Consider the following 25,697-nt stretch of genomic DNA (forward strand, 5'->3'; position numbering starts at 1 on the left):
TTAGTCATATAGAGTAAAACAGATTAATTAAATCCCTTAGAAACCATTTTATGTTGTATATGTGTTATGTTTCCAATTATTCTATTCTAAGTATCTCTCTACCTAGAAGCTATTCAAATTTTTTTTAATTAGAACACATATGCAACTAAATGTATTCCAATTAAACAAATATGGAATGTATACATTCTAATTAAAGGGAATATGTGAATACTTTCTTTTTGTTCTTTCACGCATACATATGAATGAATTAAAATAATCTAAAAGACTTTTCTATCTGGAGGATTGGGTAAACTATTTTAGAACAATGAAATTTAATGCTAATTTTAGGTTTAAAAAAATAAAGTACTAGAAAAATTTTTTAAATTAGTATTTAAAAGCAGTTCCAAGCCATTATTTTGGACATACACATAAAAAGTACATAAAATATATAATGTTGAGTGATATAACTTGCTTTAAAAAATGGTGTTGAATTATTAGTTTAATAGGATAAAGGAGGATTTGTTTTAAAATCCTAAATTTACTAACATAGGATAGGTGATTTCTCATCTTAATTAAAATAAAGCCTCACTTATTTGATACATTTAATTTTGTTGATACATTTCTGTGAAAGGCAACACTAAACAAATATAGTCCATGTCATTACCCAGGACTCTAATGAACAGTTATCCTCTCCCAATTTATTAACAGCTGCTCAAAAATGTAGTAATTAATAGTTTCATTTATTTTTGGCAAACCTGCAAAATGACAAATAGTTTTATATCTGTTGCAAATTAGGTCTCCTTCCCAAATAACAGATGACACTATGGGGAATGTTGAACAAACGGAATCCTTGAACATCTTTGGATCTTTAGAAGATCAAATAAAGAACAGCTGTAATTCTATTTGTCACATCTGCAACAAAATACAGGGATCTGGATCATCATATGAGAACGAACGTGCTCTGTATGTGTGTAAATAGGAATGTTCTTTCTAATGTGATGGAGGAAGGTTGACATGACTCTGTGTGTGTGTGTGTTTGTGTGTGAATGTGATGGGATTTGTTTTGATTCTATGATTAAATCTATTGTCATTTTTTCATTTTAGAAGACTCTTTTTACTACTCATCAGGCAAGATTACAGCAAAAACAAAAAGTTTATTTCTTCCTCCTCATTGTTAATTGATAACATAAGATATTAGAGCACACAGCATCCAGGGATTATCAAATCAGTTGACACTAAGTAGATGAAAAATGTAATGCTTCTAAGAACTAAGTAAAAATGAATTAACAAACACACGTTTCTAAAAGGCATTTAAAAACATTAAGTAGAATTTAATAATATTGGCAATAAAAATGTTTTTACTTGATTTCAAATTATATATCAGATTACTGGATGATTTAGCCTCTGCGCTTCACAAGAGTAAATGACAAAAATCATGTAAGTAAGGAAGCGGGGTAAATTTCCAAAAAAAAAAAAAAAAAAAGAAAAGATATCAGATCTAAAAGGAAAGGCCCTGATATGATTGATATGATTTAAATAATTCAATAAAGTTACCATATACTATCAATCTTTTTGTATGGATTCTTAGAACAATAAAGACTAATCATAAACATAAAAATGTGTTAAAAAAAGCAAGAACTTTTTGAGAATGGTACATCACCTAGTATCAGGCATCACTTGTATGTTTTACTGACTTTCAACTCGGAAAGGCTATGTTAATCTTTCTGGTACCTAACCAAAGGTTATGGCATGAGAAACAATATGAAATTATTTAATTGTAATTTTAAATGAGGCAGAGGGGAAGATCTTGCTAATTCTGAGAAGTTTAAAATTATATTTGAATACTGAAGTGAAAAATAAAAGGTTCAGATATCAAGTCTGGAATTTAAGAAAAAGATACAGGTTGAAGAAATAAATCTAGATGTCACTAGTATTTCTAGAAAACACTTTGGTGCATTACCCCAAAGTTTAGCTGAGAGTGTGTGTGTGTGTGTGTTTCACTTTGGCTAATGATCTGTTGTATGCAATGATAACTCATAAACCAAGCCTGTTAATTATTAAATATTGACAGTGATAGGTGATAGGTACTGGTTTTTAAAATAACAATTGTATATGCTTTCATGCATTTATTTACTGAAAGAATTTTGTGTTTTCCTAAGTTTTTATTTATGTTTTCAAAGGTTTTAAGGTATGTAAAAATGAGAGAATGGCATGAACAAACTCAGACACACTCATTCAATACTAGGTGAGAGATAACATACACTAAAATTAAGATGAAACTTTATAGTAGGAAAATGGACAGAGAACACTGAAGAAATGGAAGAAGGACTGGAAAATAAAACCCCATAGACTAATCAAATAGAAGTATCAGAAGGAAATAATCAATAAGATATAAGTAACATGCAAGAATGTAAGACAGGAAACATGTAACTTTAAGCACTGTGATGCAAAATCTTAGGAGACCACATCAAATGAATATGTGAGGATAATGTCATGATGAAAATTTTACACCACTTAATATCTGACACACCTACTCTATGACAAGGGCTCCCCGTAGGGAATGAAAAGCAACAAACTAAAAGGAAGATGTATAAGACTAATATCACTTGAATCAATTAGATTAAATTATACCTCTGTTAATAATTAGTGTTTGTTTAAATTCATTTACATTATACCTATGTTAAGAATCAGCCAAAAGTTTGATTATCAGACCCATTGAGTATCATATCTGAGAAGAATGAGAATATTAATTATGTTTACAATAAACATATGAACAAATAAAATATTTCATTAATAACTATTTGGATATGATGGAATGGCATGTCATGATGAGCATTGATCATGGTAATGTCATGATGAGCATTGATCATGGTAACTGAATCCTGGGGGGAGATGTATGAAGAGTGAGAAGCAAGTTAAGAAGTCCAAAGGAACTGGTGCAACCACTATGGAAAACAGTATGGAGATTCCTCAAAAAACTAAGAATAGAACTACCATACAATCCAGCTATTCCACTGCTGGGTATTTATCCAAAGAACGTGAAAACACAAATGTGTAAAGATATATGAACCCCTATGTTCATTACAGCATTACTCACAATACCCAAGACTCATAAACAACCTAAGTGCCCATCAAGGGAAGAATGGATAAAGATGTGGTATACATACACAACGGAATACTACTCAGCTATAAAGGATGAATTCTTGCCATTTGTGACAACATGGATGGACCTTGAGGGTATTATGCTAAGCGAAATAAGTCAGAGGGAGAAAGTCAAATACCTATGATCTCACTCATAAATAGAAGATAAAAACCACCACCACCACAACAAACAATCACACAGAGACAGAGATTGGATTGGTGGTTACCAGAGGAGAAGGGGGGACGGAGGAGGGTGAAAGGGGTGATTAGGCACAGTGTGTGTGCTGATGGATGGTAATTAATCTTTGGATGGTGAACATGATATAGTCTACATAGAAATCGAAAATAATGATGTACACCTGAAATTTATATAATGTTATAAACTAATGTTACCTCAATTAAAAAAAAAAGAAATGAAAAAGAAAAAAAAAAAAGAAATCCAAAGGAACACTGCCCTTTTAGGAGGAGGAGGAATAGGATACCTTGAAAAACAGAGTCTATTGTTGATGAAGTAGAACTTCCCGAGAGAAACAACTGAAACTATTAAAGTGGGTTATTTGTTTCAAGGATACTTTAATAGGTTGTCACCTCCTTGGGACTCTTAGATATAAAACAGTCTAAGAGTTAAAAAAGACACAATTCCCCCGCACCCATGATTGATTTAAAGACCCTTGGGGCCGACCCAGTGGCGTAGCGGTTAAGTTGGCGCATTCCGCTTCAGTGACCCAGGGTTCGCGGGTTCTGATCCCGGGCCTGGACCTACTCACTGCTCATCAAGCCATGCTGAGGCGGCATCCCATATAGAAGAGCTACAACTCTACAACTATGATACACAACTGTGTACTGGGGCTTTGGAGAGAAAAAAAAAAAAGAAAAGAAAAAGAGGAAGATTGGCAACAGATGTTAACGCAGGGCCACTCTTACTCAAAAAAAAGGAAATAAAAAAATTAAATAAAGACTCCTGATCAACATTAAAGTGAATGTGGCAAAAAAAGGAGAAATGGCCTATATTGGACACCCAGAAAACTACCAAATTGCAGTATAGTTAGTGGCATTGGTAAATATGTCCCTAAAACACTTCTACAGAGATTGTGAAAATTCCCCCGGGGAGCTGAGGGTGAGATGTACTACACTTCAAAGGCTAAAGTCATGGCTGCACAGCCCTTTATCATCTAGACCTCCCTTTATCATCTAGACCTCCAGTGAGGGATGGCTACCTCAAGAGCATGCCATAGTCACGCACTTCAGCATCTCAGCTTTGAGTCGTTAACAGCAGACCACTTGTGCATTTATCTGTTCTTACCTGCCTGGTATGCTTTGGGAGTAAATGATCCTAAAATTTATTGATTTAATGCATTACAGTTTTCTTCTCTAATCTTTCTGTTTTTCCACAAGTTGAGAAAGGGAAGTGCAGTCACTCATCCAAAAGGGTTAAGAAAAGTCAAGACAATATTAAAAATACTAAGAAAGAAAATGGCTTTTAAGGGAGTAACATGGAAAAATAAATAAGGAAGGTGAAGAATTTTTGTCTTGCACTTAAAATTAAACTTGAGTAAGTCTTTCTTTGTTTATTTCACCTTTACAAATTGCCCTACACCTAACACAACTGATACCCTCGGAGAGACAAGAAAATACACCACATCTACAAAACAAGACAAGGAGGATAGACGAAAGGAATGTTCAACAAACAAGGAGAGCTCTTGGAAATGAAAAGTGTAAGAGAAGTTTTTTTTTAATCAATAAAAGATTTGGGATATAACAATGGCAAAATTGCCCAGAAATCTTTGAAGACAACAATATATAAAAGAAAATTTAAAAAAAATTGGAGGATCATTTGAGAGTGCTCCAACATCCAAATAATAGGAGAACAGAGAACACGGCAACCACTGAGAACTCAAAGATATCCAATGTCTTCAAAATCCTGAGGCAAAATGGGTTTCCAAAGCAGAATTCAATTCCCAGCTAAACCAATCAATGTGAGACTAAAATAAAGAGATTTTCAAATATGTAAAGTCCCACAAATTTAACCACACCTGTTTTCTTCCCCAGAAAGCTCAGGAAAAATAACAGTGTAGGATCCAAGGAACAAGAAATCCCACATGGGAGAGAGATGAAGAAAATCCCAGGACAATAGTGAAGAGAGATCCCAGGACATCAGATGTGCAGCAGGTCCAGACAGCAAACGGTCCAGAATGGATCTGAAAAATGGAGGGCTCCAAGAGGGAGGCCATGAAGAACAAGATCCGAGAGGAGTTATACTCCTGTGTACAGGTGGGTGATGAACTGGGGACAGGCACAGAGAAAACAAGGCAAATGAAAAACAAGACCATTATCTCCACCACAACAGAAAAGTTATACATCTATGAATAATATCTACACCATAATCATATTAATGCAAACAATGAATATCGATTTGGTCTGTATATTATGATATAACTATTAGGGAGAAGGAGGGAAAGCAATGCAGATATGGTGTGTGTGTGTGGAGGGCACACAGCAGGAAGTTAAGAAATTAAAGAAACAATAGTATAAGCATGTAATTTAGGTTAATACCAGAAGAAATAGCTGAGAGTTGAAAGTGGTTTCCTTTGGGGGTAAAATTAGGGAATGGGGAAGGATAAGCCTGGGGCCTGCTGTACTCTAATCTAAGTCTTGTAGAATGATTTGACATTCTAAACTATGTACAAGAAAAACATGATAAAAAACAAAATTTAACAAGTGCTCAGGAAACACACAGATGGAAATAATACCATACTTGTAGTAACAGCTGACATTTGAGCTTTTACATTTTAAATGCTTCATAGGCATTAACTCGTGTATTCCTTACAACAATGCTATGAGGCAGGTACTACCATTTTCTCTATCTTACAGATAAGTAAACCGAGGGACAGAGAGGTTAAGTATTTTGCTCAGGATCACCCAGCTAGTAAATGGTAAACTGGCATTAGAAGTCAGGCATTCTAATTCCAGACGCTGCACATTTAATCAGTGTACTCTATTGCCACAGAATCCATTTTAAATTCATTCTATAAATAGTTATGCAACATTTATTGCCTATGGTATCAGGCACTGTTTTTTTTAAATTATTTTTTTAATTGAAAATTGTTCTCTTTTTTTTATTGATGTATAATTGATATACAACATTATATTAGTTTCAGGTGTACAACATAATGATTCAATATGTGTATATATTGCAAAATGATCACAACAACAAGTCTAGTTAATATCTGTCACAATACATAGGAAATTTTTTCTTGTGATGACAACTTTTAAGATTCACTCTCTTAGCAACTTCCAAATATGCAATACAGTATCATTAACTATAGTCACCATGCTGTACACTACATCCCCATGACTTATTTATTTTATTAACTGGAAGTGTGTACCTTTTGACTCCCTTCACCCATTTCACCCACTCCCCACATTCCTCCTCTGGCAACCACCAACCTGTTCTCTGTATCTTTGAGCTTGTTTTTTTTTTTCTTTTTAGATTCCACATATAAATAGAATAAGTGAGATCAAAAGGTATTGTCTTTGTTCAACTTATCTCACTTAGCACAATGCCGTCAAGGCCCATTCATGTTGTCACAAATGGCAAGGTTTAATTCTTTTTTATGGCAGACTAATAATATTCCACTGTGTAAATATATATATATATAAAATGTGATATATATATATATCACATTTTCTTTATTTATTCATCTCTCAATGGACACTTAGGTTGTTTCCATATCTTGGCTATTGTAAACTTTCTTTTTCTTTGGATAAGTACCCAGAAATGGGATTGCTGGATCATGTGGTAGTTCTATTTTTAATTTTTTGAGGAACCTCCATACTGTTTTCCATAGTGGCTGCAACAATTTACATTTGCACCAACAGTGCACAAGGGTTCCCTTTTCTCAAAATCCTCGTCCAACGGTGTTCTTGGTCCTGGGGATACATGAGTGAGTACAGCAAAGACCTTGCCCTCATGAAGCTTCAAGAGAGGGGTAACAGAGACAATAAGGAAGACACACAAGCACAGTATGATGGTATTGGTGGAGTGAGCCTTTGTTACATTGAGCAGTGATTTGAAGGAAATGAGGAGCAAGCCATGTGACAGCTGTAGGGAGAGTGTTCTAGGCAGAGGTAATAGCAAATGCAAGGACCCTGAGATGTGAGTGGGTTGGTGTGCTGGAGACCACTGTGCCTGAAGCAGATCAATAAGAGTTAGAGTGGGAGGAGATGAGGTCAGGGAGGAAGCAAAGAAGGGCAGGGCCAGATCACAGATGGCCTTGTAGGCCGAGATAAGGATTTGGGTTTTTACTTGGAATGAAACAAAAAGCCACTGAGGATTTTATTAAAAAAATTTTTTGGAAAGATCTTTATTGAGGTGTAGTTGACATAAGCAAACTGCACACATTTAAAGTATGCAATTCGATAAGTTTTGCCGTATGGATACATATGTGAAACCACCACCATGATCAAAATACCGTAGATACTCATCATCTCAACGGTTTCTTTACGACGGTTTGTCGTCCTTCCCTCCCCACCTCCCTGGCTCTCATCCCACATCCAGGCAACAACTGCTGTGCTTCCTGCCACTATATGTTAGTCTACATTCCCTCAAATTTTATATAAATGCATTGTGTGTATCAAGTCTTCATTCCTTTTTATTGCTGCGTCGTATTCCACAGTGTGAATAGACTACGTTGTTTATCCATTTACTTGTTGATGAACATTTGGGTTGTTTCTTTTTTTAACTATTACGAATAAAGCTAAAGAGTGCTTGTGTACAAATCCTTTAAGTATTCACATGGACCATATAGTAGGTCTATGTTTAGCACTTTAAAAAACTTCCAAATTGTTTTCCAGAGCGTTTGTCCTATTTTACATTTGCCATTACAATTCCATTTCCTTTACATTCTGTATGGTCAGCCTTTTTCATTTTAGCCATTGTAATAGGTGTGAGTGGTACTTTATTGTAGTTTTACTTTATATTTTCCTAATGAATAATGACGTTTAACATCCTTTCATGTGCATATTTGCCATCCACATATCTTTTTTGGCAAGGTGCCTATTCAAACTTTTGCTTATTTTTTAATTGAGTTGATTTCTTACAAATGAATTTTTAGGGTTCTTTACATATTCTTGATGTGAGTCTTTTATCAGACATATGATCTGCAAATATTTTCTTCCAGTCTGTGGCTTGTCTTTTTATTCTCTCAACAGTGTCTTTTGAAGAGCAGAAGTTTTCAATTTGATTAAGTCCAATTTATCAATTTGTTCTTTCACGGACTGTGTTTTGGGGTTCTCTATAAAAGTCTTTGCCTAATCCAAGGTCACAAAGATTTTATCCTGTGTTTTCTTGAAGTTTTATATTTTTAGGTTTTGTATTTAGGTCTATGATCCATTTAAGTTTTCTGTACAGTATGAGGTATGGATCCAAGCTAATTTTTTTTTGCAAATGGATATCCGGTTGTTTCGTCACCATTTGTTGAAAACACTGTTGTTTCACCACTGAATTGCCTTTGTACTCTGTCAAAAATCAGTTGTCTGCATGTGTGTGGGTGCATTTCTTCACTCTGTGCTCTATTCCATCGATCTATTTTTCTAGCTTCACACCAGTACCACACTTTCTTGATTACTATAGCTTTATAAATCTTGAAGTCAGGTAGTGTTAGCCTTGCAACTTCATTTTTTTTTGAAGTTTGGCCAAGTCCTTTGCATTTCCACACGAATTTTAGAATTAGCTTGTCAATTTCTATAAAACAGTCTGATGAGATTTTCACTTGGATTGTGTTAAATCTATTGATAAATTCTGAGAGAACTGACATCTTAAGAATATTGTGTCTCCTGACCCATGAACCAAGTATAGCTCTCCAGTTATGTGGGTCTTCTTTAGTATCTCTCAGCAATGTTTTCATCCATCAAAAAATATCATGAAATGTTTAGGGATAAATCTGATAAAATATGTGTAAGACCTATACAATGAAAACTATAAAACACTGCTGACAAAAATTGAAAAAGACCTAAATATTTGGTTCTTAATTATATGTCCTATTTCTTGTTTCATATTGTTAATATCTTCTTGTATCTCTTTTAGTTAATATTTATTATGCTAATTTAAAATATTTTGACTTGTTTGTTCTAATATTTTTGCTTCTAATATTGTTCTAATATTGTTGTAATCTGTAATCCAATATATTATTTTTCTTCTGAAATGGCTGTTCTCAAATGTCTTATTATCTTGTCCTACCAGGCAGTGCTACGGGGAAGGACAGTCTGCTGTGTCAGCCCCAAGTTGTTCAGCGACTGGGACTGAATGAATCTTACTTAGAGTAGCGAGGCCCTGACACCAGAAGACCACAGTCATCACACCCCGCCTCACAAAATAACTCCTATGGTCAGGAAAGCTCTCTCTCCCTCTCCTCCCACTCAGAGAGAACTAGAAGAGTAATTCTCCAGCTCCACAGTTGCAAGGGCTGGAGTGAAGACATGATAATTTGTCACCTAGTCTCATCAAGTTTTCCCATTCTCTCTATTCTTTTTTCTCCCCCCTTTCTTGACTTATTTTAAATGGATTTTTGGGGAGTAATATTTTAATTCCATCCCTTGCAACTGGTTTGGAAGTTACATACTCCATTTCTATTGATTTAGTATTTGTTCTTGATATTTTACCATGAATACTTAATATAGTCTTATCAAGTGTCAATCTCTTAAAACACCAATAAAACAAACATCTTAAACAATTCAAGGACCTTAGATTGGACTTTAACTATAATCACCAATACTGCCAATTTAATATGCTATTGATGTCCACTATTTTAGATTATCTTTTGAAAAGTCCTACAAATTACATATTATTATTATTTTCACTTTCTATAAACAATGGTTGTTTAAATTTACCTAAATTTTTTTTTTTTGTGAGGAAGATCAGCCCTGCGCTAACATCTGCCAATCCTCCTCTTTTTTTTTTTTTTGTTTGTTTGTTTGTATATATATATTTTCTATTGATGGTTTAATAGTTTTTAACATTGTGAAATTTTGGGTTGTACATTTTTGTTTGTCCATCACCATATATATGACTCCCTTCACCCCTTGTGCCCACCCCCCACCCCCACTGCCCCTGGTAACCACAATACAGTTTTCTCTGTCCATGTGTTGGTTTATATTCCACATATGAGTGAGATCATACAGTGTTTGTCTTTCTCCTTCTGGCTTACTTCACTTAACATAATACCCTCCAGGCCCATCCATGTTGTTGCAAATGGGATGATTTTGTCTTTTTTTATGGCTGAGTAGTATTCCATTGTATACATATACCACATTTTCTTGATCCAATCGTCAGTTGAGGGACACTTAGGTTGCTTCCACTTCTTGGCTATAGTGAATAATGCTGCAATGAACACAGGGGTGCATAAGCCTCTTTGGATTGTTGATTTCAGGTTCGTTGGACAGATTCCCAGTAGTGGGATGGCTGGATCATAGGGCATCTCTATTTTTAATTCTTTGAGGAATCTCCATACCATTTTCCATAGAGGCTGCACCAGTTTGCATTCCCACCAGCTGTGTATGAGGGTTCCTGTTTCTCCACATCCTCTCCAACATTTGTTCTCCTCTTTTTTTTGCTGAGGAAGACTGGCCCTGGGCTAAAATCCATGCCCATCTTCCTCTACTTTATAGGGGAGGCAGCCACAGCACGGCTTGACAAGCAGTGCGTCAGTGCACGCCCGGGATCCAAACTGGCGAACCTGGGGCTGCCGCAACGGAGCGTGCACACCCAACCACTTGCGCCACCGGGCCGGCCCCATAAATTTACCTAAATCTTTATCAATTTATTGGGTCTGCATTCATTCTTGCATCTCAGACTTTCCTTGGGAGATCATTTTTTTGAAACACATCCTTTAAAAATTCTTCTAGCCAAGGTCTGTTGGTAGTAAACTTTCTTAGTTTATAAAAATCTTAAAATGTCTTTACTTCATCTTCACACATGAAAGATGTTTTTCTAGGTACATAGTTCTAGGCTGACAATGTATTTTCACTCAGTGCTCTGAAGATGAGTCCACTGTCTTCTGGTTTCATTGTTGCTACTGAGAAATATATATAGCTGTCATTCCTTTGTAGATAACTCGTCCTTTCTCTCTGGATTCTTTTACGATCTTCTTTTTGTTTTTGGTGTACTACAGTATACTACTAGGTGTGGATTTCTTTTTATATATTCTACTTGATATTCACTGTGATTTCTGTATTTGTATCTATGGATTTATAACTTTCACCAGTTTCAGGAATTCTTAGACAATATCTCTTCAACATCATGTTTTTTCAGCCTTCTCATTCTCTCCATCAAGGACTCTGATTAAATATATTTTAGACCTTCACTTGTCTCTTAACCACTTTTTCATTTTTCTATCTTTTTGTATTTTTATGCTATATTCTGGCCTATTTCTTCAGATGTACCTCCATTTCACTAAATATCTCTTCACCAATCATATTCCTCATTTCTACCAATTATATGTTTTTTATTCAATTCTGCCTGATTAATTCTAATAGTGATGTTGCCTGCTCATTTTATTTCTATAAACATTTCATCCATAGTTATTTATAATTTGTATAAATTTTATACAGATTATAATTATAACCCATATTATAATTATAATTACAGGAATTAAAATTAACTATAATTTTAGGATTTGACATTCTTAGGAATAAATATATTAGTTTTATGTTGACTATCACTGATGGTCAAATTATTATATGTTTGACAATTTTTGACTGCCTAAATTAGGCATGCTAGATAGGATTTACATTAGCTTCTGCAGATATCTAGAGGGTTCCCAGTTGGGGTTAGTTTGTACAACATGGTACTTTAAAGCTGTATTGCTTGCTTGGGAATATTAAACACAGTGGCTAGCACACCAGCAATGGGAAGCCATGGGATGCAATGGTGGCTGCTGAGGTCAATTATCTTGTTAAAAATTGAGTAAGTTAAATCGCAGGGCAGTAGTTCTGACCAATATTCTGAAAGCCATTTTCACATAAATAAAAATTAAGTCTTCAGAAACACTACATGTAAAATTTGAAAATATATTGTCTAAAACAATAAACTGGGGCAAATTCTTTCTATTAAAGAAAAAAATAACATCAACTCAGTAATATAAAATGAGCAAGAATCTAGAAGCACTTTTTAAAAAGAGGATATTTTCTATGAAATAATTTACATATTATTAGAATAAATATACATGCTGCTTTCTCATAAGGTCTAAGTACCATTAAAGTTTGGGAGAAAAGATTAATTCTACTTTTTTAAATAAAAAAATAATTACTCTCAATCCTGATCTGAAATTCATTAGTTATGAGACAGAAAATTTGTTTTATTTTAAAAATTCATTCTTTATTTTTCATCAGCTTTTTAAAATATAAGTAAAATGGTATTTTTCTTTTCATTACTAGAAATCCTGAAATAGATTCTATTAAAGAACACATCAAATATTTTAAGCTGGCTCTTTAGAACCAAAGGCAATGCAACTACAACTCACCGTATTCATATTTGTATAAAAAAATGGCACATGACTTCATGATCAGAATTAAAAGGGATTTGGAATTGCTTACCTGCTGGCTGTTTTCACAGAACAGTTTTTCTTGTGACCTCTTTCAGCGCGGTTATCTCTCAGAAGCTGATGCTATACAAAGTGTTAAGACAAAGTTGTAGAAACAAAAATATTTTCATTATATTACTTTGTAAGTAAAAAAGTATTCTCATTTAAAGGAACACTATTTGTTCACTTGCATTACCTTTTTTTTTTCGTACTGGTTTCTCATAAAACAAAGACTACTACTTTTGTTAGCGATGCCACTGACATTCTTGTAAAAATCTTAATGGGAGTTGGCAATCCATTGCTTCCCTGACAGCTAACTTACCCTCACAGTCACTTAATATATAGTCCAGAGCTGAAGGACTAGAACTCAGTTCAAATTCTGGGTCTCTGCAGTGGTTCTGGTTAAAGTAACATAACCTCTCTTATCAACAGCCTCTACCACTGCATTCAGCTGTGAATTTTTTGAAGCTTTGTCACCTACACTGATATAAAAGATCTTATATTATTTTCTCTGTGTTTACTGGCCTAACATGGTAAAGAAACATACTTAAAACAAAATTATTGGCTTGGAAATATATAATTAGGAATATATATATTTGATTCCCTCCTCAAAATGCGTCAGCCTCCACTTCCCTGCACACTTGTTTTACCTAATTAACTGCAAAGAAAAAAACAGTCAATACTCTTTACTATGTGTTCATTCAAACTGCAGCTTATCTTATTTATGCAGAAATATGATTATACGTAAGACTGGGCTAAAAAGGAGTTGTACAGCATATTAGAAATTAACCCTAACAAAAACAGAAATCTTAGAAGCAATAGGGTGGATCTGGGTTCTAATCCCAGCTGTGCCAGGAACTAACAAGTCATTAGGTTTTAATCATAGATCTACCATTTACAAGCTGTGTAACCTTACGCCAAGTATTTAACCTCTCTAAGTCCCGGTCTCCATCTGTAAAATGGAGATAATGATAATATCTACCTGGAAGGCTGCTGTGAGTGGTAACTTAGAGAAACCATGTAAAATGCTTAGCACTTGGACCAGAATATAAGAAGTGCTGAGAAAATGGTTCAAATGCTACGATTATGATTATACTTAATGAGCCCGGTTGTCAATGTGTATTGTCTGACCTGCATCAATAACTTTTAATGAAATAATTGCTTTGAACTGTTTAATGACATCATTTAGAATCAATTATTAGCAATATTTGGCCATCTTTGAGAAGGAAGAGAACTTAATTAGATCACCAAGAATGTGGTTTCATCGTTTGTTCTTTCAGGAATGTCTTAACTAAACAAGTATACCTTAAACTTCTCTTAAATATCTACTTCTTTCCATTCCGATTACCACCATCCTAGTCCAGAACATCATTTTCTCTCACCTGTAACAGCCTCTGAACTGGCCTCCCTGCCTCTAGCTTTGCTCCCAACTGAGCCATTCTCCACACTGCAGCCAGTAACGCTAAAATTAGATCTCATTACGTTCCTTTCCTCAGATAAACTTGAAAATCTTGTACAAGGCTTTCACGGCCCTTCATAATTTCATTATGTTTCTAAACTCATAATTTATTACACTTCCTCCCACCCCCAACCTAACCTCCTTACTTTTAAATGATATATCCCAGCCATAATGAACCTTTTAGTTTGGGGTGTATCCCCGTTCTGGCTCACATTTGGCTTCAGTTATTCAATCTGCCTGCGTCTCCAGGGTCCAGCACAGTGTCTGGAATGTTTTTAGTGTTCAATAAATATTTGTTGAATGAATGAATAAATGAGATAAATAGTGAGTGAGATCTAGTATCTGATATGTAGCTGAAGCCATATCTCATTATTACTCCTTATAGAAAATAGCAATCATTTTTCTTAAGTCCATTAATCTGAAAGTGTTTCAACTTAGAAACACTTCGTACCATGAAGACGAAATTGTTTCTGAAAATAAAAAAATTAATTGCTTTGGCATTTCTAAGTCTAGTGCCTTTAAAAAAAATATACAAACCAACATTTGTGACACAGATAGGTAGAGGCGACATGATGAAATCTCTACCTCCACTTTATAAATTAATAGTGGCAGTTAACTAAATTTTCTAATTTTAAGATAAAAGACAGATATTTGAACATTATTCCTAAGGTTTGTGTTACAACAGTTAAAATAAAAGACTCAAAATCCCAAACATAATGTTCTGAAACAAGAAAAGAATTCTATAGTTTAGTTTTGAAAAATGCAACTCTAATGGCCAACTAAGTATTAGGTTGTACCTACTAGATCTGGATAGTTCTCAGAGATGCCACTACTTGGATGAACTTAAAGGAGAGAGAACCCTCTCTGAACTCTGATATTAGAGCTCCTTCTATTAGATTCATATGAGAATTTCTTTTCTTCCTCAAATTTATAGTTTTGATGGGCTTTGTATACAGAGACAAATGTTAGAATTATTTAATACAATGCACCTATATTAAGAAGCCATCACAAAATTTTCTTACTTTATCCATAAAATTATAAATCTGGGTGTACCTTTGCAAATTTAAAATCAAGCTCAGACACAAAATACAGACTCAGATCTCCGGGTCATGAGTCGAACAAGTTAATATGGGACCCTAGATCTTTAAAGGGGCAAAGATGCAAAAGTTAATCCAGAGTGTTATTAGAATAGAAAACATATTTGTATTAGAAAGATTCCCAACATGTTTCTGCTATACCCCAAAGAACTAAAAAAGGTGGGGAGGGGAATCAGGTCATGACTTAATGATAAAAGACACAAGAATCCTTGAGCTCTGCTCTAATAAGCAGAAATAGGTCATCAGGTTTTGAGAAATTCTTCATTCATCTCATTGGTAATTTTTCTGTTTCCTTGGACTCCTATCAGTGTCACAAGTGAGGTCACTTTTCAGGATTCTGACTCAACAATGTCACCTCTGATTAAAAATAGAACTTTGATTCTGGTGCGAAGTGCTTCTTACCTTCCAACTTTCAGATTGCTGGACTTAGGCCAAACGGAGATACAATTCCCTTATTAGTGACCTGCAGATGTATATTAAAAAATGACTCATATAAGAATTACATTAAAATTCATAAACACAAAACCTAGTACAACGTGAGGTTTATAAAAGGTATACGATTTAAAAAATTGCTGAATTAAACCAGGAAGAGAGTGTTCCTTGTGGATAATGGTTCTTACTGTTATAGAAAGGGAGCTAAGGATTTCTGTGGTTATTCATGATGTTTTTAGAAGATTATTAAAAGTTCCAAATGCCTAATACAAGAAGCAGCAGCAAAGGGCAGAATTCGTATTGCACCGCAATCCTCTCTTTACTACCTGATACTCAGAAGGCATTCAAACTCAGGAACGTTTCTATTAGCAGCCAATTTACAGGTAACTCTTCAAATGCCTACAAAATAATTTCAAGTCTCTTCACACTTGGCCTCTCAGTGTCCTGAACCTTAAAAGGAGAACTAAGTAACATCTAAACTATGATCTATGACTACTTAAGATACCTGTAAACTCAGGCAAAATGTCAAACCATTAGATGTTCAAGGAGGAAAAGCCACAGAAATTAAAAAGACAAAAAATTAAAAAATGATGCTTCAGGGGCCGGCCTGGTGGCGTAGCAGTTAAGTGCGTGTGCTCCGCTTTGGTGGCCTGGGTTTCACAGGTTCGGATCCTGGGCGCGGACCGACACACGGCTTGTCAAGCCATACTGTGGCAGCGTCCCATATAAAGCAGAGGAAGATGGGCACATATGTTAGCCCAGGGCCAATCTTCCTCAGCAAAGAAAAGGAGGATTGGCAACAGATGTTAGCTCAGGACTAATCTTCCTCACACACACAAAAAAATGATGCTTCATATAGTTGCCTTGTTCCCTTCTACTTCTGAACCAACTTTCACATTTCTCTTCTGTGGCTTTTATAGTGCCCTCTTTGTGGTTTTCTCAAACATTTATCACATACTGTATTTTCTCAAACATTTATCAACATACTATAATTATTGCTTTCCTGCCCCAGATTATAACCACCTTAGGGAAAAGCTATGTTGTTTTTATAAATATCTTTTTTTTAAAACTAGAGAGTACCTGATAGATAATGGCTGATGGATAACAGTTATTTACTAAATGTGTAATGAAAGAGTGATGAGTCTGCACAGTGTAAAGGGAAATGGGATTTGGCACTAAAGAACAGAAAGAGGAATCATCAGATGGGGGAAAGTAGTGAGGGGTGGGATTTCAAAAGAAGTGGGGTTAATGTTACCATTTCTTTCTTTCTTTCCTTTTTTTTTTTTGGCCCTGAGCTAACATCTGTGCCAATCTTCCTCTATTTTGTATGTGGGATGCCACCACAGCATGGTTTGATGATTGGTGTAGGTCTGTGCCTGGGATCCAAACCCGTGAACCCCAGGCCACGGAAGCAGAGTCTGCCGAACTTAACCACTATGCCACCAGGGTGGCCCTAATGCTACCATTTCTTTATGTTGATAAGTTGGTGTGAGAAAAATAAAAGGTAATCATGCAGGCTAATAGTTGTTCATTCAACAATATATCGAAGGATTTTATACTTGCATTTCATCACTTGCACCTATGTTTAGCCAATGGTTTACCGTGCTATAGTTAGGTCTAAGTTGAACTAAGAAATTTTTATGCCTCAAAATATAAGTAGTCTGTGTGTATTTGTATACATACATAAATATGTACAGTCATTCCTCATTATTCGCAGATTCCGTATTTGTGAATTTGCCTATATGCTAAAATTTATTTGTAATGCTCAAATCAGTACTTCTGGCACCTTTGCAGTCATTTGCAAACATGGACAGAGTGGTAAAAATTTGAGCCCCCTGTAGCGCACGTTTTTAGCCGAGGTCTGACAAGGCGATGCTCCGTCTTCTTGTTTCAGCTCTCATACTATAAATGTGTCTTTTTCGCGATCTATTTAGTGCTAGGTGTTTTGCATTTTTGTGTTCTTGTTTTTGATTTCATTGTTTGCAATGGCTCCCAGGCAGAGTGCTGAAGTGCCGGCTAGTGTTTCTAAGTGCAGGAAGGCTGTGACGGGCCTTCTACAGAAAACATGTGCGTTAGATAAGCTTCCTTCAGGCATAAGCTATAGTGCCGGCGGCCATGAGTTCAACATTAATGAGTCAATGATACCTATGAAATAAAGGTATCTTTATTTCATAAAGAATAATAAAGGTGTCTCTAAACAGAAACACACATCAAACAAGGATATGTATTGACTGGTTAGTGAAAATGTGTGACCAGAGGCCCTCAGGAACCTAACCCTGTATTTTCCCTGGGAGCAACGTTTCAGTATTTGCTACTTGAGGGTTTGCGTCGACTTTATGGAACACAGCTACAGCAAATAACAAGAATCACCTGTATTCATTAGTTAATACCCTATCTGGTCAAGATAAAAATCTGAAATGGTGTGTCAAAGTTTAAGCAAAAGGCTGATTCAAAAAATGGTCAAAAGATTTTACAAATTTAAATCAAAAAGCTGGTCAACTTTCTTCTCTATATTATCAGCAGTTAATTTTTTTTGTGCATGAGGAACATTAGCCCTGAGCTAACACCGTTGCCAATCCTCCTCTTTTTGCTGAGAAAGATTGGCCCTGGGCTAACATCCGCGCCCACATTCCTCTACTTTATATGTGGGATGCCTGCCACAGCATGGCTTGATAAGCGGTACGTAGGTCTGTGCCTGGGATCCGAACCCATGAACCCTGGGCCTCCGAAGCAGAGTGTGTGAACTTAACCACTATGCCACTGGGCCGGCCCCAGCAATTAGTTAATTTTTAACTGCAGAATAAAAGTTTGGCTGGAAGTAACCAGTTATACTATAATCTAAAACATAAATTTATAACATCACTTTAATATCTCTCAAATTCTAAAGGGTAGAAAACAAGCTTTAAAAAAACATATTTTGGGTGCTGGCCCTGATGGTGGTCAAAGTTCAGTGTGCTCCTCTTTGGTGGCCCAGGTTTGGTTCCTGGGCGTGGAACCACACCACTTGTCTGTCAGTAGCCATGCTGTGGTGGCAGCTCACATAGAAGAACTAGAAGGACCTACAACTAGAATATACAACTATGTACTGGGGCTTTGGAGAGGAGAAAAAAAAAAAGAGAGGAAGATTGGCAATAGACGTTAGTTCAGGGCGAATCTTTCCCAGCAAAAAACCCCCACAAACCCAAAAAACTGCATCTGTTTAAAAAAAAAAATTGTATTTTGAGATAAATTATATCCTGATGTGACTTACTACTAGAAGCAAAATCTTATGGTAAACATTGTATATAGAGAGATAAGAAGCATTTGGGAAAGCAGAAAGTCTAATTTTTATATTCTGAACAATAAGATAAACACATCACAGATGTAACCTGGCCTAGTTAATTTCGAAATCTTTAGAAATAGTGGTACATATTCTATTATGAATGTGAGATATATCTTTAAAGGGGCACATCGCTCTCATGGAAAAAGTCAAGTTTACAAAAAATCATTAAAACTGAATTCACATGATAGTTTTCTTTAATTAGGCTCATGTGTGTTAAGAAATACAGTATAATTCACAATGAGGTATTTGGCACCTTCCTTTATAAGTAAAAGGAACTATGATATATGAAACCAACTGTGAACTTTCTGCCCAGTTTAAGAAATAAAACATCACCAATACAGAATGTCACCAATTACCATTACCATGTACAACCTCCTCTTTACCTACCTACCTATCTACCTACCTACCCCTCAGAAGAAATGATCCCTGTGGATTTGAGATTTTTATTCCCATGTATTTAAAGGTATTTCTTACATATCATATTTTTGACTCAAAAAAATAACTCTTACAATCCGTAATGCAAAAAAACACTTAGCAAAAGCTAAAACGTATATGCTTTAAAATTTATCAAAAATTTAAGTCCTAAATTACCTTAGCATACTGCAGAGAGAGAACTAGTACATTCAAGGGACAAAGAAAGTAGATGACTTATTTTACATGTAAAGTTAATTGAAATGAATGTCAAATTCTTGCTAAAGTCAATGAATCATTGTGCTGCCATGTATCCTAATAAGAAATTAAAAAAAACTCATCTAGAAATATAACATAAACTTGTAAGAAACTATTACCACCTTCTAAACTTCAAAAATAAAAACATTTTCTTGTTGGCTGATCTTATGTTTAATACAAATCAACTTTTAAAGCATATGTGCTATTTTGAAACCCTAACTTTCTAAAAAAGGAAAGAGTGAAGCCCTATAAACAAGTCAATTTCAGTGCCTCTCCACGGAGGTGACGTGTGACTGAGGAAGGTGGCAGTAAGGGAGAATTCTGATGTTTATTGAGGATCATTCATTTGGTTTGAGTATTAAGCACTGGCTCAATTAACTCCTTTTTAAATAAGCTGGGATTTATATCCTTTCTCATAAAGCTGATCTACTATGTTGAAGGGAAAGAGTTAAATATTTGGAAGAGACTGAGTGACTTTCTTTCGGATGAGAATGTTCCTTACCTGGCCATGCTCTGTCCTAGCCCCAGGGCTAAACCAATGTCTGCAGAGGAAAGAGAAAAGCAGTTAGCAGGAGCCTGGCTCGAAGCACATGCTCTCACACCATCAACCTGCATGTGCTTTAGGAAATGTATTCTCCACCAGCATCAGAGCCTTAAATATGCTCTATTTTAATGGATATTTCATGTAATTCTAGACTTACACCAATTTTGACAGAAACGTAAGAGTGCTCATAACCCAGTAATTTTCAATTTAATAAGCAAACTCAGTTAGAATCACATTTCCATTTAATTATGTTAACATAAACTGCTGGGACTGTATTCATTTTATGAATCAATTCCAGTTATAAAATCTACAAATGCTATCATTTACCACAACTTAATTATAGCATCATTACAACAATTATGACCTTTCGATTGTTGGGGTTTTAAAAAACATCAACAATACAAGAGTATCATATCCTCTGGCTGTGCCCCCAGGAACAATCACACGAAGCCCTTGATGTGAACTCTGGAGCATCAGCTAAAGGTACTTTGAACCCATTGCTTCCATAGTTAGAACAGTCTGGATTCTGGCTGAGAACAAGTTCAACAACAACATTCAAAATACAGAAGTCACTGCACAGCTGAAGTCTTCCCTTCTCGCACCGTGCCTGCCTGGCCCACGCCATACTGCTTCAGCTGCTTCTCGGACTTGTAATAGTGACCTGCCTGGCGACACCTTTTCAACGGGAGTTGCCATCGTTAGCTATGTGCCCAGTCCTCTGGCAGTATTCTGCATAAAAACTAATTGTAAACATCAAGGAGTCAAAAATCCAGAGAGACATTGTGGCAGATAAGCCAGTAAAAGCCCACAGTCACAGGGAATGATTCTACTATTCCTATTAATGCTATTTATTTTTTCTAGAACAATCATATTGAGTACCTCTACGCCCCAAGAGGTACACATCGCATGTATTATTTCCTACGCTCAAAAAAACCTTGCAATGTTATTCTCACGTTCCAGATGCAGAAATGAGGATCAGATGTTAATTTGCCCAAAGTGTGCTTTCCCCATATCATACTGCAGAAGGACACGGGGCTTCCATTGAAAGGGCACATCTCCTGGTACCCTTTAAGACTTCTAGGTATTCTCTAGCCTCTTCGGTACTAAAATCTGGGAATAAATAGCCTCTACATTAATAGGATTTGTCTATGCTCTTACTGGAACATTTCTCAAACTCGTAGACAGTGATGCTCCTTGGCAGGTCAGATTCCACCTTTGATGTGGGAATGGACACTTACTGGTATTTGTAAATGACTTCTCAATTAATTACCAACTAGAAACAAATTATTCACTGCTGTTCCGCTTACAACTTGACTGACATATTTCCCCCTTTGCCATGGATTGTGTCTTTTTCTTTACAGAAAAAAATTTTTAATCAAATGCACACACATAGTTAAAAAACAAGACAAAACAAATAAATGAAAAGGTTTAAAAAGACTAGTGTCCTGTCTCATCTATCCTGATCCCTAAGCTCTGTCCAGAGAAACCACTGCCAACTCTTTCAGTCTTTTCTTTTGATATTTAATGATGTATTTGTAAAGAATATGGCTATACTGATATTTTGTGATTAACTGATTTTAGACATGAAGGACTGACGTCCTATTATTGTAAATTCAACTCTTTTATAACTGCCGACCCCCTATTTCTAGTTATAACACCATTTTTGATTATTCAATTGTGAACACAGATATTACAACTATGTGAATACTTTTTTTTTTTTGTGAGGAAGACCAGCCGTGAGCTAACGTCCGATGCTGATCGACCTCTTTTTTTTTTTTTTATTTTGCCGAGGAAGACTGGTCCTGGGCTAACATCCGTGCCCATCTTCCTCTACTTTATATGGGATGCCACCACAGCATGGCATGACAAGTGGTGTGTCAGTGCACGCACAGGATCCAAACCCGCGAACCCCGGGCCGCCAAAGCGGAACGGGTGCACGTAACTGCTTGCACCACCGGCCAGCTCCCACAACTATGTGAATACTTTTTGCTGCTAAATTTTTCTTTTCGTTTCTCCTGAAGTTGGTAGTTGTCTTGTTTTTCTTCCTTTGCTATTTTTCCTATGTACCCACTGGCCTTCTTTATTAGAGCTGCCAAATCCTTATCATTGTTAATTTTCAAATATTAAAAAAAATCTGATAATATATCCATCCTTTACTCCTCCTCCTTTTTTAGCCCCTAGAGATCTCCTTCTCAAAGTCCTCTGTCCACTTGGTCTCATCTGGGCTGCTGTTCTCCAGATCCTTAGATCTTTGCTTTTGCTGGGCCTTCACATCATTTCTCTCCTTTGCTCTACCTCTGTTTCCTGCTTCCCATAGCTTCTCAATTTATTTCTGCCTTTTCCCGAATCACTCACTTAAACAGTGTTTTGAGAGTGCTTGAGAAGTACTTCATTTGAGTTGATCTTTCTTCCTCTTTGCTTTCTTCTTTACATAATTAGTTTTCAATATACCAATCCAATGTTTATTTTTGTTCTTCTGTATGTGATCTGTATTTTTTTCCTCTGGATGTTTTCAAGAGTTTCTAATTTCACTAGTAGTGGGCCATTTTCATTTACTGTATTGGATGAGACCTTCAAGTCTACAGATCTGTTCCTTTCAGTATGAGAAAATTTGTTCGTTTTCTTTTTTCCTTTTTTTGTTTCCTGTCTTCTTTTTCCTCGCCTTCTGACATTTAATTAAATGTTAGATCTTCTAGATTGATCTGCTAAGTTTTCTTATCTTTTCCCTCCTAAAATTTCTTTGTCATTTTGTTAAATGATTTTGTCAATTTTTAAAATTAAATTAAATTTATTTTGAGATAAATTGTAGATTTACATTGCAGTTGTAAGAAATAATACAGAGATCCCATGCCCCTGTACCTAGTTTTCCAAAATGGCAACATCTTGCAAAACTATAGTGTGATATCACAAGTAGGAGACTGACATTGATACAACACAGATACAGAACAATTCCATCACCACAATGATCCTTCATGTTGCCCTTTTATAGCCACACCCACTTCCCTCCCACTCTCTCCCTTCTGTACTTAACCCCTGTCAACCACTAACCTGCTCACTTTGTAAAAATAATTTTGTCATTTCAAGACTATCACACAAAGGAATCATAAATTATGTAACTTTTTTTTTTAAAGATTTATTTATTTATTTATTTATTTATTTTTTTGTGAGGAAGATCAGCCCTGAGCTAACATGCATGCCAATCCTCCTCCTTTTTTTTTTTCCCCAAAGTCCCAGCAGATAGTTGCATGTCATAGTTGCACATCCTTCTAGTTGCTATATGTGGGACGTGGCCTCAGCATGGCTGGAGAAGCGCTGTGTGGGTGCGCGCCCAGGATCCGAACCCGGGCCTCTAGCAGCGGAGCGCGCGCACTTAACTGCTAAGCCACGGGGCCGGCCCTACGTAAAGTTTTTGGATTGGCTTTTTACCACTCAGTATAATTCTCTGGAGAATCAACCAAGTTGCTATGTGTATCAATAGTTTGTTCCTTTTTATTCTGAGTAGTATTCCATTGTATAGAAATACCATAGTTTGTTTAACCATTCATCCACTGAAGGACATCTTGGCTATATCCAATTTTTCATATTTAGGTTTATAAAAAATTGTCAAAATGTGTTCCAGAATGGCTACACCATTTTACAATCTGACCAGCAATGTATGAGTGATCCAGTCTGTCCACATCCTCGTCAGCATTTGATGTTGTCACTATTTTTTATTTTAGCCATTCTGATAGATGTGTAGTGACATCTCACTATGGTCTTATGTGCATTTCCCTAGGGGATAATGATGCTGAGCATCTTTTTGTGTGCTTACTTGCCCTCTGTGTCTTCTCCGTGGTGAAATGGTCGTTCATGTCTTTTCCATGTTTTCTAATTGGATTACTTGTTTTTTACCATTGAGTTTTGAAAGCTCTTTATGTATTCTAGTCCTTTGTTGGAGATGTGGTTCACAAATATTTTCTCCCAGCCTGTAGTTTCTTTTCATCTTCTTACAGGGATCTTTTGCAGAGCAAAAGTTTTGAATTTTGTTGAAAAAGCTATCCTTTCTCCATTGAAATGCTTTTGCACTTCTGTCAAAAATCAGTTGACCATACTTTATGTGGGGCTATTTCTGAGTTGTCTATTGTGTTCTGTTGATTTATGTGTCTATCTCTCTACCAATACCATACAGTCTTGAATACTGTAGCTATATAATAAGTCTTGAAATCTGGTAGAATGATTCCTACTTTATTCTCTCTTTAAAATTATTTTAGTAATTCTAGTTCCTTTACTTTTCCATATACATTTTAGAATAATCTATATCTACAAAAAACCTTGCTGGGATTTTAATAGGAATTGCATTAAGCCTGTATATCAATGTGGGGAGAATTGACATCTTCACTATGTTGAGTGTTCCAATCCATGAACATGGAAAGTCTCTCCGTATTTTTACATCTTCCTTATTTTGTTCATCATTTTTATCTTCCATTTTATCTTGTATCTCTTTTACTAAATTATTTTCCAAAATTTTATTCAGAAAATTTTCAAACATATGGTAAAGCTGAAAAAATTTTAGAATGAAGACTCATATATCCACCACCTAGATTTTACCATTAACATTTAATATACTTACTTTACCAGATATCTATCAACCTATTTTAATAATGTCTTTTGATGAGCAGGCACTTTTTCATCAGGTTGTTTGTTTTGGTCTCTTTTTTACACTGAAAGCTTTTCTTAAATATTTGGTGATCTGTGTTATCCATTCACTATTTAAGAGGCACTATAAAACTGATTGCAAGAGCTTTTCCAATGAATAAGCTTACTTAAAGAACTATCACACAACAAGTTTCTATTCATGGGGAAAACCGACAAAGGTTAATATCTTGTGGGCTTTTTGAATCTCAGATTGGTGAATTTCTTGATAAAAGAATTATTTACTTTCTTGACTGGGACACACTATTTCAGCTCCGTGCCTCACCCTGTTTCTAAGTTTTCAGCTTTTCTAGGTCCTGTGAGGGGCAAATCGGCATTTCCTTCAGCAGACACTTAAGTCTACATTCCTTCTGTTTGCTTAGTTAGTTACAACTCTCCAACTGCTTTCCATCTCCAAAAACTGGTTGAAATCTCTAATCTGCTAAAGGTCCTCTCTTTCTTTGGCATTGTGTGTTTATACCTTTTTCTTTCTTTCTGGTGGAATCAGGGAGGAAGACTGAAAATAAATGTTCAGAGAGGCAAAGAATCCAAGAGACAGTGGTATCACTGAAGCCATAAAGCGAAAAGTTTCGAGAAGGGAGTGGTCATCGTTGTTAAACATCATAGAAAAAATCAAGTCTGACAGGGACTGACAAAACAGAGTGGAGAGGTTGTTAGTGATCTTTTCCAGAGAAGTTTCCAGGAAGTGGTGTGGTAAGGATCAGTATCATAATGTTGCTGTTGGGTGCAGAAGAAGTGGGATGTGAGGAAGCAGAGTCAGTATAGTGTCATCCATTCTTTCTAG

The 25,697-nt window shown here is 35.7% G+C and overlaps 1 protein-coding gene across 2 annotated transcripts in view; it reads right to left on the reverse strand.

The window, feature by feature from the left end:
* The window catches only part of GPATCH2 (G-patch domain containing 2), a 181,195-nt gene that overhangs the window by 32,239 nt on the left and 123,259 nt on the right, over nucleotides 1-25,697 (reverse strand). For both annotated transcript variants that reach the window (XM_004439660.2, XM_087424361.1), the window contains exons 7-8: nucleotides 20,180-20,219; nucleotides 12,712-12,782 (exon numbers count right to left, since the gene is read on the reverse strand). In XM_004439660.2, coding sequence (XP_004439717.1) covers nucleotides 12,712-12,782; nucleotides 20,180-20,219 — 111 coding nt within the window. The remainder of the gene's footprint in view (nucleotides 1-12,711; nucleotides 12,783-20,179; nucleotides 20,220-25,697) is intronic.

The sequence above is a fragment of the Ceratotherium simum genome, chromosome 36 (genome assembly GCF_057802395.1).
Source record: "Ceratotherium simum simum isolate JZ-2026a chromosome 36, ASM5780239v1, whole genome shotgun sequence".
NCBI classification, from domain to species: Eukaryota; Metazoa; Chordata; class Mammalia; order Perissodactyla; family Rhinocerotidae; genus Ceratotherium; species Ceratotherium simum.